The sequence below is a fragment of the Petaurus breviceps genome, unplaced genomic scaffold (genome assembly GCF_028583685.1).
Source record: "Petaurus breviceps papuanus isolate PSGF00001 unplaced genomic scaffold, PetGlider_PUasm1.0 91041, whole genome shotgun sequence".
In the NCBI taxonomy this organism is placed as follows: domain Eukaryota; kingdom Metazoa; phylum Chordata; class Mammalia; order Diprotodontia; family Petauridae; genus Petaurus; species Petaurus breviceps.
The window spans coordinates 16,965,557-16,978,608 of NW_027187400.1; the positions used below are offsets into that span (position 1 = coordinate 16,965,557).

General features: G+C 43.6%; 1 protein-coding gene across 1 annotated transcript in view; it reads right to left on the reverse strand.

Moving 5' to 3' along the window:
- The window catches only part of LOC138154305 (protein-arginine deiminase type-4-like), a 30,214-nt gene extending 18,111 nt beyond the window's left edge, over positions 1-12,103 (reverse strand). The window contains exons 1-5 of the mRNA XM_069078934.1: positions 11,967-12,103; positions 10,957-11,137; positions 9,170-9,242; positions 2,135-2,254; positions 97-201 (exon numbers count right to left, since the gene is read on the reverse strand). Coding sequence (XP_068935035.1) covers positions 97-201; positions 2,135-2,254; positions 9,170-9,242; positions 10,957-11,137; positions 11,967-12,103 — 616 coding nt within the window. The remainder of the gene's footprint in view (positions 1-96; positions 202-2,134; positions 2,255-9,169; positions 9,243-10,956; positions 11,138-11,966) is intronic.
- Positions 12,104-13,052: the final 949 nt, after the last annotated feature.

The window sequence follows — 13,052 nt, forward strand, 5'->3', positions numbered from 1 at the left end:
GCCAGGTCTTCTGGCTCCTACCCAGTCTTCTCCCTCCTCTCTCTCTTTTCCTCCTCCTGCCCCATGTTGGGTCCCCAAAACCAAAAGGATACTCACGTTCAAATCCAAAGAGTCTCACTCTGTCTGGGTGAGAGCAATTAATGACTAGTTGATGAGTGTTGAAAAATCCAAGTGGGGATTGTATCTTCAAGACCATTTTTGACATTTGAGGAATAACTGGGGAAGGGAAAAGAAGTAACTAGCTACTGAAAGTCTGAGGATGTCCCTCCCCTGACTCAAGCATCTCTGCTTGAATACTTTGTGATACAGGGGCCTCATTCTTTCAGAGTAGCTACAATTCATTTTTAGACAGCCTTAATGATTAGAAAGGCTCACAGATCTTCAATCTTAACTTCGGGAAAAGACTCCTCCCCTCCCACCAAGATTCGGTGCCCCTGCTTCCAGAGTCTCAGTCTGGAACGCATAAGCTGACATTTAGACCCATCGAGATCATCAGCTTTTTTTGAGACCATGCTACTCACACCGAGCATATGGTCTTGCATGTGGGACAATGGAAAGGGTTCTGAATTTAGAGTCAAGACCTGGGTTTGAACCCTGTCTCTGCCACTTTACTACCTATGCTCCCTTGGACAAATTATTTCCATCTCTCTGGTCTCAGTTTCCTCATCTGTAAGATGGGTGGAATTCTAGACCTATGATAAGATCTATAGCAAGCCCTCATCCCCACCCCAATCAATCAACTCTCTTGCCTTTAGGATAGGATGCAGACTTCTGTTTGTCTCTCCCAGCCTTTCACGACCTAGCTCCAGGTTTAGTGCCCTCTCTTTTACTCACTGTGTTCTAGAGCCCATCTCCAAGGCTTTTAGATCACCTACTCCTACTATGAAAATATTTGCTCACATATCCAATACATGCATAGTTTTAAGTTTATATATATATATATACTACTGTTCTAACAAGTATGATATTAAAAAACTTACACAAACAAAAGCTGACATTTTAAAATGGCAGGGTGAAATAATATTTGATCTTGAGAATCATTAAGGGATCACTGGAGTTAAGGAACTGATGTGATCAGACCCATGTTTTAGGAAAGTGACTTTGGTGGGCTATGTGGAAGATGGATTGGAGAAGTTGAGGCATGGAAATCAATAAAGAGACTTGTTAGAATTTAGGCAAGCGATAAGGGCCTAGACTGGTCAGATACAAGAGGGACAGCCTTTTCTTACCAGCCCCTATACTAGCACAGGGCCTGCTCCTTCAGGAACCTGCTGTGGCCACAAGGTAATCTGGGTGGAGACAAGGAAGGGATGCTGGGTGGAGAATTTCACCAAAAAAATGGTTATGGTTATTCTTTTCATCTCTTACCTGGTCCTAAAGGGCTTATGTTAAATCTAAACTTATGTTATTCAAAGTTTGCTTATACTTCTGCTTAATTAGCACTAATACCACCTTAGATAAAGTGTGGTCAGTCATAGCTGCTTCTGATCTATGTGCTTCATTAGTGTGAAAAGGAAATCAGAGAGGGGCAGTAAGTAAGGTACACGGATATGATAGGTTGTTTGGATTACGGGGGCTCCTGAGCTATATGAGAGAGAAACTATTGACATATAGCTTCACCAAGTTGGGTAAAGAATGCATGATCTGACCCTTTTAATCTCTATGCTGAAAAACAACAACAGCTACTCTTCTAGTCTTTTTTTAATAGCTAGCATTTATATAGAACTTAAAGATTTGCCAAGCAATTTATAAATATTTTCTCCTTTGATCCTCATAACAGCCTTGGGAGGGAGGGAGATGCTACTATTATCCTTTTTATACAGATGGGGAAACTAAGGCAGAAAGGTTTATTTGCCTAGGGGTCAGCACAGCTAGTAAGTGTCCAAGTAGATTTGAGCTTAGTTCTTCCCAACTCCAGGATTAGTGCCCCATCCACTGTGTACCTAGTAATTTGGCTGCATGGTTGGACTTGGGGTTTACTTTAGTGGTTGCAGCTCTTTGCTTCATCGTTCTCTTTTCTCAAATGTGCATCAAAACCCATTGTGTTTTTTTCTTATTTGGGAATGTATTTTCACTTTCACTTTTCTGTCTTTAGTTTGGGCCCAGTCCAAGATTAAGGCTGACCCCCAGAATGGGAGATGCACTGAGTTACCTCTGTTGTCAAACATGTCTTCATGTGGGTTAGGTGGGTATTGATTTCTGCATCCACAGTTCACAAGCATGATGGGCCCCTGCCAGGGGGAATAGACACTTGCTTGAAAAGACAAACACAGGCTCTAGAGAACCATTCCCCAACCCCCACCCCAGACTTATGAAATGAGTCCTTCTTGCAACTCTGCCTGGACTCTACCTGGGCAGACAGAAAGACTAAATATTGGGAGAGGGGAAGGGAAATAGGCATTTAAACACCTCTTATGTGCCAGACACAGTGCTAAACACTTCATTTTTATTTTATTTTATTTTATTTTTTGCTTTTTGGAGGGCAATTGGGGTTAAGTAACTTGCCCAAGGTTACACAGCTAGTTTTTTTTTTGTGTGGGTATTAAGTCTGAGGCTGGAACCGAATTCAGGTCTTCCTGACTCCGGGGCTGGCACTTTACTCACTACACTACCTAGCCACCCCAGTGCTAAACACTTTATAAATATTTCAATTGAGCCTCACAACAACCCTGGGAGATAGGTGCTATTATTATCCTCATTTTACAGTTGGGGACACTGAGGCAGAGGTGAAGTGACTTGCCCAGGGTCATAGAGTTAGTAAGTATTTGAGGCTGGATTTGAAGTCAAGTCTCCATGACCTGTCTAGCATACCACACAGCTGCCTAGAATTTGCCTTATGTGTAATTCGAAATTTAGGGAAAAAAATTTTTTTGGAAGGGGGAAGGCAGGGCAATTGAGGTTAAGTGACTTGCCCAAGGTCACATGGCTAGTGTTAAGTGTCTGAGGCTGGATTTGAACTTGGCTCTTCTTGACTCCAGGGCTGGTGCTGTATTCACTGTACCACCTAGCTGCCCAGAATCTAGGAGAATCTAAATAGTAACTCAAGGTAGAATTTTCAAAATAGAAACCAAAGAAATTAACCCTATCACTCAAATATTTCTCCTTGCCTTCCTTTTATCCAGAGATCCTGGACACCCCTTCCTCCTCAAAGCTGTAGGGTAACTGATATACATGGTGGTTTGACTTTTCCATATTAGCAAAGCTTTTTATATACTTCTTTGATTGTAAACATACAAGAACATAAAGCCCTTGGTCTGGATTTCAAATCCAACCTCAGACACTTATGAGCTGTGTAATCCTAGGCAAGTCAGTTAACCTCTGTTTGCCTCAGTTTCCTCATCTGTAAAATGGGGATAATAACAGTACCTATCTCCCAGGATTGTTGTGAGGGTCAAATGGGAGAATTGTAAAGTATTTAGCAGAATGCCTGGGACATGGTAAGCGATATATAATGTTAGTTATTAATATAATTAGTTTCTTCCCTATCCTTCCCAATGACTCCCTTCCCTTCTCCAAAGAAAACTCCCTTTTAACAAATACAGTGTCCCAAAAAGCACAGAGACTTTTGAGATACCATGTATTTATTTTCATTCATTCTTTCATTCGAGCCTCTAACCAACTCTACAAGGTAGATGACTAGAGGCATTAGAAGCCCCCTTTTTTCTTATGGTTGGGGAAATGGAACCTTGCAGAATTAAATGAAAATGTTCAGGGTTCCATACCTAGTGACTATCAAGTGGCAGAATTTGGGCCACGGAACCTTCCTGACTCCAAAGCCCAGGATTCTGTTTTTTCACACTGACCCCCCCTTCCCTCCCTGCCCCGCAGTGGATTCCATCAATATGGTTCTTAAACCTGGCGTCCTGTGAGTTTGTATCTTTTTCAAAGAGGTGTTTTAAGAACCAGATTTTAATATAACTTGTTTCCTCTGTAATCTTATGTATTTAAAAACGTTATTTTGAGAAAGGGTCCATAGGCTTCACCAAACTGCTGAGGGGATCCAGGACATGCCAAAGGCATCCCTAGTCTATGAATTTTCCTCCAGAATATCCTTACTTCCACTTGAAGTAAAAGCCCCAGCCCTTGTACCTCACGAATCTCTGCTCGTTCTTGGTTCTCTCTTCTGTGTGGGTGGTTTTTCACTATTAGAGAGACACCTGGAAAAGGAAGCAAAGAGTATTGGGGAGTGACTGGCTGCCTAGAGCCACTCTGGGGCCAAGAACATTCTCCACTGATCCCTCAGAGCCCACCCTTCTAACAAGGCTATAAAATGGTCCAAGATCAACTCTTCCCAAAGGCTCTCTAATTTGGGAGTCTCTTTTGGCTCCTAAGTCAGGGAATGGAAAGGGACCTTATGAAGATTAAGCTTCAACCTGTACCTGAACAGGAATCCTCCCAGCATCTCCATTTGAGGATCTAGAGGGACAAGGAACTCTCGAGACAGTCCTGTCTACTCTTGGATAGTGCTCATCATTTGGAAAATTCTTGTATGCCTACTGGAAGTTTGCGTCTCCATAGGATGTTAAACAATAGAGGAACTCCACGGGCCCTTCCAGACCAGCTCCTTCATTTTATACACATAAAAACTGGGGATGAGCCAAGTAAAGTTCCAAGTTCCCACAATAAGAGGAAGAACTAGTAATCAAACCTGGGACCTCCAGCTCAAAATTCAATGCTGTTACAATAATGTCATTTTTAAAATACCTCAAGCTTCTAGACCTTTAAGATTTGAAAAGTGAGGGGGGGGTGGCTAGGTGGCACAGTGACTAGAGCACTGGCCCTGGAGTCAGGAGGACCCGAGTTCAAATCCAGTCTCAGACACCTCAGACACTTAACACAAAAACTAGCTGTGTGACCTTGGGCAAGTCACTGAACCCCAACTGCTCTCTAAAAAGCAAAAAAAAAAAAAAAGATCTGCAAAGTGTTTTATAGGCCATATGTCATTCGATCTACTATATAATGTTATATGCCAAGATTCCTTCAAATTCTAACTCTTACAACCCCCTACTCCCCTGGCCTTGCTTCTACCACTATCATTTAAGCAATCTTTTTTTTTTTTTTTTAAGCAATTGGGGTCAAGTAACTTGCTCAAGGTTACACGGCCAGGTGTTTCTGGGTGGGTGCTAAGCGTCTGAGCCCGGGATTTGATCTCCAGGTGTTCTCAACACTGGAGCCGGTGCTCTTACTTGCTGTGCTACCTGGCCACCCCATTTAAGCAATCTTTTATCCTTGGTTCTCGTGCTATCTAAAAATCTCCAAGTTACCTACTGGCCCCTCCACCCCAAGCTGTTCTCAATCCTTTCCCAAGGAATATAGGACCTGGTTCGGTCTTCTAACCCTGATCATTAGCTTTACACTAGGACACTTTAACATACATGTTGGTGGCCTCCAGCCTTCATGGTTCAACCTTAATTGCAATGGCCTGGATGGTCACCCCCTTGATCTCATCATTACCCACAAGTACTCTATTTCTACAATCAAGAATTTTGAACTTCTTTCAGACCATGATCTCTTATCATCTCTCCCTATACCCATTTTCTCTTAGACTTATTCTTCATCCTTAACCTGACCTATTGTCACTCTCTACCTTCCACCTCCCACCATTTCCTTCCTTGGCTACCATCTTTGCTCTGGCTTCCTATTCTTCACCTCTCAACTTCTTATCGTCCACTACTCTCAAATACCTTGCCCCTTGTTTAACCAAGCCCAACTCTGTGCTCCTTCCACCTTCTCCATCCCTATTCCTATGGAACTCACTCCCAATTTGCATTATCTAATCTCATTTAAGGGACAGCTAGGTGACTCAGTGGATAGAGTGCTGGGCCTGGAGTCAGGAAGACTTATCTTCCCAAGTTCAAGTCTGACTTTATTTATTAGCTTTGTGACCCTAGGCAAGTCACTTATCTCTGTTTGTCACAGTTTCATCATCTGTAAAATGAGCTGGAGAAGGAAATGGTAAACTAGTATCTTTGCCAAGAAACACACCTCCCCCCTCACCCCAACAACAATCCCAACTAAGTTTTCCTTATGGTATGGCAATTTCTTTTCTCCTTAATTGGTTCATAATCTACACAGTGATTGTTCCAAAACTTCTCTACTCTCATGCCTCCCACAAGTACTCCCTATCTCTCAGGAGATGACTTGGTCTCATACTATATCAGGCCATTCATTGGTCACCAGTTCCTTCTTCTCCCATAACATCTCAGTACAATGTGTCATCTCCCATTTTTTCCTTTTTTAAATTTTTTGCTTTTTGGAGGGCAGTTGGGGTTAAGTGACTTGCCCAGGGTCACACAGGTAGTTTTTGTGTTCATTTTCTCCTTCTTTACTCCAACCTCTGATGAAAATGTGTTCCTTTTCCTGCCTAAAATCACAATCTTTCTACTGGTACTTTGGATTTCCATCCCTTCCCATCCCTTCTAACACATTTCCCCATGACCATCTCCTTTCTCTGATCTTCATTCTCTCCCTACTAGTTCAGTTTGTGGTGCCTATAAACAGCTCTAAGGGAGGGGAGGACACAGTCCAATCAATTCAATTGCTATAACTCAATATTCAAGTCACGCCATAAAAGATTAGCAGAGAAAAGATAAGGTATGTGGTCACAGCTATGTCTAGGAGTAAAATTCTTTTTTTTTTTTTTTTTTGGAGGGGGGAAGACAGGGCAATTGGGGTTAAGTGACTTGCCCAAAGTCAACACAGATAGTAAGTGTGTCAAATGTCTGAGGTCAAATTTGAACTCAGGTCCTCCCGACTCCAGGGCCGGTGCTTTATTCACTGTTCTACCTACCTGTCCTAGGGGTGAAATTCTTAAGCAAAGAAAGTTGAGAGGTAATCTCAAAAAAATAAAATCAGTAATACTGATGACAAAAAATTGAATTTTTCATTAACCAAATCAATACAATCAGGATAGGAAGTGTCGGTTATAGAAAGCTTTACATCAAGTATCTGATGAGGGTTTAATATTCAAGATAAAGGAAACTCATTAAATACACAAGACTAAAAGTCATTCCTCAATGGCCAAGTGCTCAAAGGATATGAACAAAGGATTATCAAAAGAACTGAAAGCAATATGTTAACCTTATGAAAGATTATTCCAAATCATTATTGAGAGCGAATTAAAACAACCCTGGGGTTTCACCTCACACTGAACAAACTGGCAAAGAGAACAAGACATGGGAATAGTCAACATTGGAAGCCTGAAAAGTCAGATACCCTATTGGTGGAACTATGGGATAATCCTTCCAGAAGAAAATTTGAAATTAAGCTTAAAAAGTGACTGAAGTGTCAATTTCAGTTAAAAACACACACACACACACACACACACACACACACACACAGGTTTAAAAAAAAGATATGCTCTGTTTTGGAGAGAAAGACTATAGGAAAAATGGCATCAACAGACCTGAGTTGATCACTCTGGGTTCTAAGGGTCCTCTCTTCCACCATGAGACAATCTAGACCACTAGAGAGAAGATGGACTCCAGAGAAATTGGAAATTCTTATTTCTGCCTTCGCCATATACTTTCAGACATAAACAACCTGAAGGTTAGAAGATGTCTACGAAAGCCTGTACCTTGACAAGGATCTCTTGGACCATGTTCCCAAAAAGTTGTCTAATCTCTATTCAAAATCCATGATTCCCTGAGGCAGCTCATTCTACATTCGTTTGCTCCAATTAGGTTTTGCTTTACATCAAACTTACTTTTGCCCCTTTGCATTTTCTATTTGCTGTTTCTAGTTCTGCCTAGTGATACTACCAAGGTGACCAAGACTAATTCTTCTTTTTGATAGCCCTTCAAATGCCTGGAAACAGTTGTATCTCTCTTCCTTGTCCATGTCTTTGCTTTCAACCAATCCTCAGAAGCTGGGGCAGCTAGGTGGTGCAGTGAATACAGCGCTAGCCCTGGAGTCAGGAGGACCTGAGTTCAAATTCAGCCTCAGACACCTAATACTCATCAGCTGTGTGACCTTGGGCAAGTCATTTAACCCCAATTGCCCTGCCTTTTACCCTCCAAAAAGTTAAAAACAAAAACAATCCTCAGAAGTTCAGCTGTGGATTCCTGTGCCTGTCTCTGGACACTCTCTGGCTTATTAATGTTCTTCCTCAAGTGTGATACCCAGATGTGGTCCAACCTGGGCAGGGTATATTGAGGTTATCTTCTTAGTCTTGGAGCCTAATCCCACCTTGGACTAGCTATGCTATCAAGGACAAGTCACTTCTTTTGGAGTCTCAATCTTCTAATCTGTAAAATGGGGATAATGTTGTAAAGTGCTTTATAAAAATCTGACAGTTTAAGGCTACATTAGTTTTCCTGGCTAAATCCATCATATTGTTGAATCCGTATTGAACTTGCTGTCCACTAGAACTCCCTAGGTCTTTTTGCAAAAAAAAAAAAAATCTGGCAACATTTCCCCTTGTACTGGTTCCTGGACTCAAAACAGCCTAAGGGAAGCAGATATCTTTGGAATTGTCATCTGAGGAAAGGTAGAAGATAACCTGACCTCTCTAAACTACTGCTTGGTATACTCATCCTATGTCCTCATTGCTATAGGGACCGATGGGAACCACCACCCACCTTCTCAACTGGGGAGTTCCTCTCGGTGTCTCCATTTTGAGACACGCTCACTCAGGTTGACCACCTCTGTTCTCCTCCAGCTGGGCCTTGATATCACGCCTTAGCTGGAGTCCCACTTTGGATTATCCCTGCACCCCACTAGTCCCCGTCTTCCATTGTCGGTGCTGCCTCTATTACGTGCAGAGGCCCAGGCCAGCCAATCTACCTTTTCCTCCCGGCTCCACCTTTCCCTTTTGGACCACAACCCTCTGTCCTTATGTGAATTCCTTCATCCCCAAACCCCACTTTTCAGCTTCCTTTCATGTACCGTCTTTCTCCACTGGAATGCAGGGACTATTTCCTTTTGATTGTATTTGTATTCCTAGTGCTTAGTAAGGCCCTGGAATCCAGCAGGCACTTAACTTGTTGCCATGCCTCCACATTCATACCAACAACCTTCAAAAGGGCACTGACCAACTGGGACATTCCCCATGTGATCACCAGCCTTCACTCCACAGCTAGTCCTTCCCCTGCCCTCCCCTCCTTCCAGCTGCCCAAGCACAGCCTGTGCTTGGGATCAGTCTCTTTATCCCTTTAAGTTGGTTACTCACAGACACAGGTGATGTTCATTGTAGCCACACAGTTGGAGTGTTCCTCCCCACTTTTAAAGTAGGTAATTTTAATCTGCAAAGAGACCAGTATTTCAGGGATGGGCTTTGTCTGTGTTTCCCAGATCCATCACCATGGTGCTTGAAGGAGCTAGGGACTAGGGGAGCAGTCTGACTCCATGTGTTCTTTCCCCATCATTCCCCTGTACACACTCCATGTTCCAGAGAAACTGCTCTACTGATTTGATTCCTTGCAGATGACATAGCTTGGGATGTTGGGAAAAGAACCAGCCTCAGAGTCTATTTGGGGTGTTGTAGCACTGTGACAAGGTCATCTGACCTCTCAATGCCCTAGCAACTTTAGAATTTAGAAAGCAAATGCTATAGTCTGCCATGGTTAGAGGGATTTTTAAGATTTTATTTTTCTTTCTTTTTTAAACTTTTTTTCTTTTTGCAGAGGGGAAGCTTAAGTCACATGGCTAGTAAGTGTTAAGTGTCTGAAGCTGGATTTGAACTCAGGCCCTCCTGATTCCAGGGCTGGTGCGCTATTCACTGCGCCACCTAGCCGCCCCAAGATTTTATTTTTCCATAATATAAGTCTTTTCTTCCTCACTGAGGAGGAAAGAGGAAACATAACTTGTTAACAAATCTGCATAGTGGAGCAAAATAGACTCTCATCTGTTTTGGCCACGTCCGAAAAATAGGCACATTAGCAGGAGTTTCTTCAGGGAGAATTTCCTGTGCCAATGAAATCATGGGTCTATCCCCACTCCCAAACCCTTCCTTGAAATTATGGGCACCTGTTGTCCCTTTCCCCACCCAAGTGGATTGTAAACTCCCAGGGAAGTGAAGATAATTTAGTGTTTTGTATTGACTTTTCCCCTAGTGACTAGCACAGTGCCTGGAAGGTGTTTCAATAAACACTTGGATTTAATGGGTTTCTGGGGGCAGACACTGACATAGTTAACGTTATATAGCTCCTGTTATGCGCTATGGCCGCACTTCAAATATTTGTCAGATGTGATTCTCACTACAACCCTGGAGCTGGTGCTGTTATCCTCATTTTACAGTTGAGGAAACTCAGGTGAAATGATTTGCCCAGGGTCACACAGCTAGCATGAGTCCTGAGCCAGATTTGAACTCAGTTCCTCCCAGTTCCAGATCCAATGCTCTCTCCACTATGCCACCTAACTGCCTCAGCATATTCAATATGGAAAGAACTTGTAACTGTAGTTGGGTGACCTGGATTCTAGTTGTGTGATCTTGAATGCATTTCCTTTCTTCCATAGGCCTCAGTTTCCCTCTCTGCAAAATTCAGAGATTAGAACAGATGGTCACAAAAGGTCCTGTAAGCTCTAAAGTCTAAAGCCCGTCACACCTTTAACTTGGGTCAGTGTTAGGGCTTTGACCTGGGACTTCTCTCACTATTCTCCATCATGAAAGGTCTCATCAGCAACCAGGTTCAATTAGTTCTATGAAAAATATTCAGTTTATACATCCAGCCCATTTCTCTAGAGGTGTGGTATTATAATCATCAAACTGCATATTGGACAACTTTTCAATGCCCTTTGTAAATGTGGTGCCTGGAGACCACAAAGCTGCAGCTCTGGGCTGAGCAGGGCAGAACCCAGTGGGCCTATCCTCTTCCCCTGTCCTGGATATGGTATCTCTTGGAAGGTGGAATCGGAGGACCTAGCATCCAGTGAAAGGCAAGTTACTAGACAGGTGAAGTATGTTATTTCCAAAGCAGTCATTTCCCCCACGTCTCCCAGGACCCATCCTAAACTCACCCAATCTGAAAACATCATAGAACTGGGCACCAGTGCCTTAAGGGTGACGCTGCATGAAGGTTGTAGGTACCATCTGCTGGGATGTCCAGAGAAGGCAAAGTTGAATTTCGTACCTTCCACATTATAAAGGAGGCTTTCAGAAGTTAATGCTTCGAAGGTCTTGTAACCCTCAGGGGCAAAACTGATATCAGAAATGAAGAGAATGATACCCAGTTAAGTAGGCAAGGCCATAGCTGCATTCTCTACCCTTCCCACAAGGCTTTGGTCCCAAGAGAGCCAGCCAAAGGAAACATGAGTACAGCATGGTAGGAGGGGGAGAACCCTGAACTTGGAGCCTGGAGACTTGAATTCTATAACAGCCTTTCCCACTAGTACGATAGATGACCGAGTAAATCACTTCCCATTTCTGGTTCTGTGTTCCCTCATTGGTTAACAGAGAGGGCTTAGCTTGGTCTTCAAGGCATCTCCCAGCTCCAAGATCTCCTCGGCCATCCTGGCCAAGCCCAGAACAGGAACTGCATCCCAAGTGCAACTGGGCTGTGTATTAAAAGTTGTTGACAGTTTCCTACTGGGGTTTTTCCTTGATCTTGCCTTGGTCCTCTCTCAAAGGTTTGTGGGTAGATTTGACTTTGGGTTCTCTCGTTCCAAATACATTACCTGTTCTACCATGTCATGCTGCCCTCAACCAGTGCCAACAAAGAGTCACCAGAAACTCTGAGGCCCCACACACCCACGTGGGCAGTGCCCAGGGCTCTGGAGAGTTTCAGAATGTCAGAGCTGAGCGGAGCCTTGGTGGCTGTTCCAACTTCTTCATTTCACGGAAAAGGAAATTGAGACTCACAATAAGGGGACACAGCATATTCACTGGCTCTACAGCTAGCCCAGGGCTCTTGCCATGACCCCTCCGCCCCTACCTTGCCACCGACAGCCTCAGACATTCTAAGCACTATAGGGCCACACATCAATAGCATAACCCCTGGCTGTTGAGCCAGAGAAGCTTCCTTACTTACCTCACAACATCAACTAATAGTGTGATGCCCACTGGGCACACTGCTGTATTAGGTTGCTCCAAAGACATAACCAAAGTCTTCATTGGCTGCTCCGTGGGTCTTTCAGGTTCCCTACTTGGGGACTGCGGAGGGTCCATGTTTGCCCCCCAGGAGACCAGACTTCTTTGCCTTCAAGTTGGCCCCTTCAGACCATTTGAAGTTGTTAGCAGAGAGGGCCAAGAAACCAAGCCCTAGGCCTCCTGTTATAGGTCCCAGTCAGTAGACCCTCCGGCAGCCCTAATTAAGGAAATTGTCAATCATCCCCAGGTGTTCTCCATCTTCCTTAAGACTTAAGTGATTGAAGGTAGAGAATGGTAAAGGAATAAGAAGAGGAAGACAGGGGAGAATATCTACATGGCATCTTCCTCTTTTCTCTGATCCTGGCAGGGTTGAACAATTTATTATAAAAATGCTGTGATACCAGCTGTGTTTCCTCTAGGGCTCTTGGGAACTAAGATTCTTAGGTGCCTTATCCTCACACTGTGTATTAGATGGGACCCCCCCCCAGCTTCATATTCCCAGATGAAAGCAATCAGGGCTTGTGATAGTAATGGCAATTAAAGATTCCCTTGTATTGCCTTGGTTTTCAAATTGATTGTGTTAAAACCCAGAGCTTGTTAATCCTACCTGTGGTATGGACTTGTTGATGTGAAAAGAAAGTCCTGAACTGGGAGGAGCTAGATTTGGAGAGACAAGAGAGAGACAGAAGAATTTTTTGGAAGCAGCACCTCGTGGAGGCAGAGAGAGACTGAGAGGATTGTTGAGTGCCGCTTTGAATTGCCCTGGACTTTTGAGACCTGCCCCCTGAGCTGCCAAGGACTGAGGAGACATGGCTGTTTTGCTGGTACTTTGTCTGTCTGTTTTGATGTTGTTTTGCCAGATTTGTCCACTGGTGAAAGACAGTCCTGTTGAAGAAGTGCTGGAACCTGGCTTTTGGTTAAGAAGCCCTGAGACTGTCCTGCAGACAGAGAGTGAATACTGTCCACTGGTGAAGGACAGTGCTGTTGTTGCAGGGGTCTGGAGACTGTCCTGCAGACAGAGTGAATA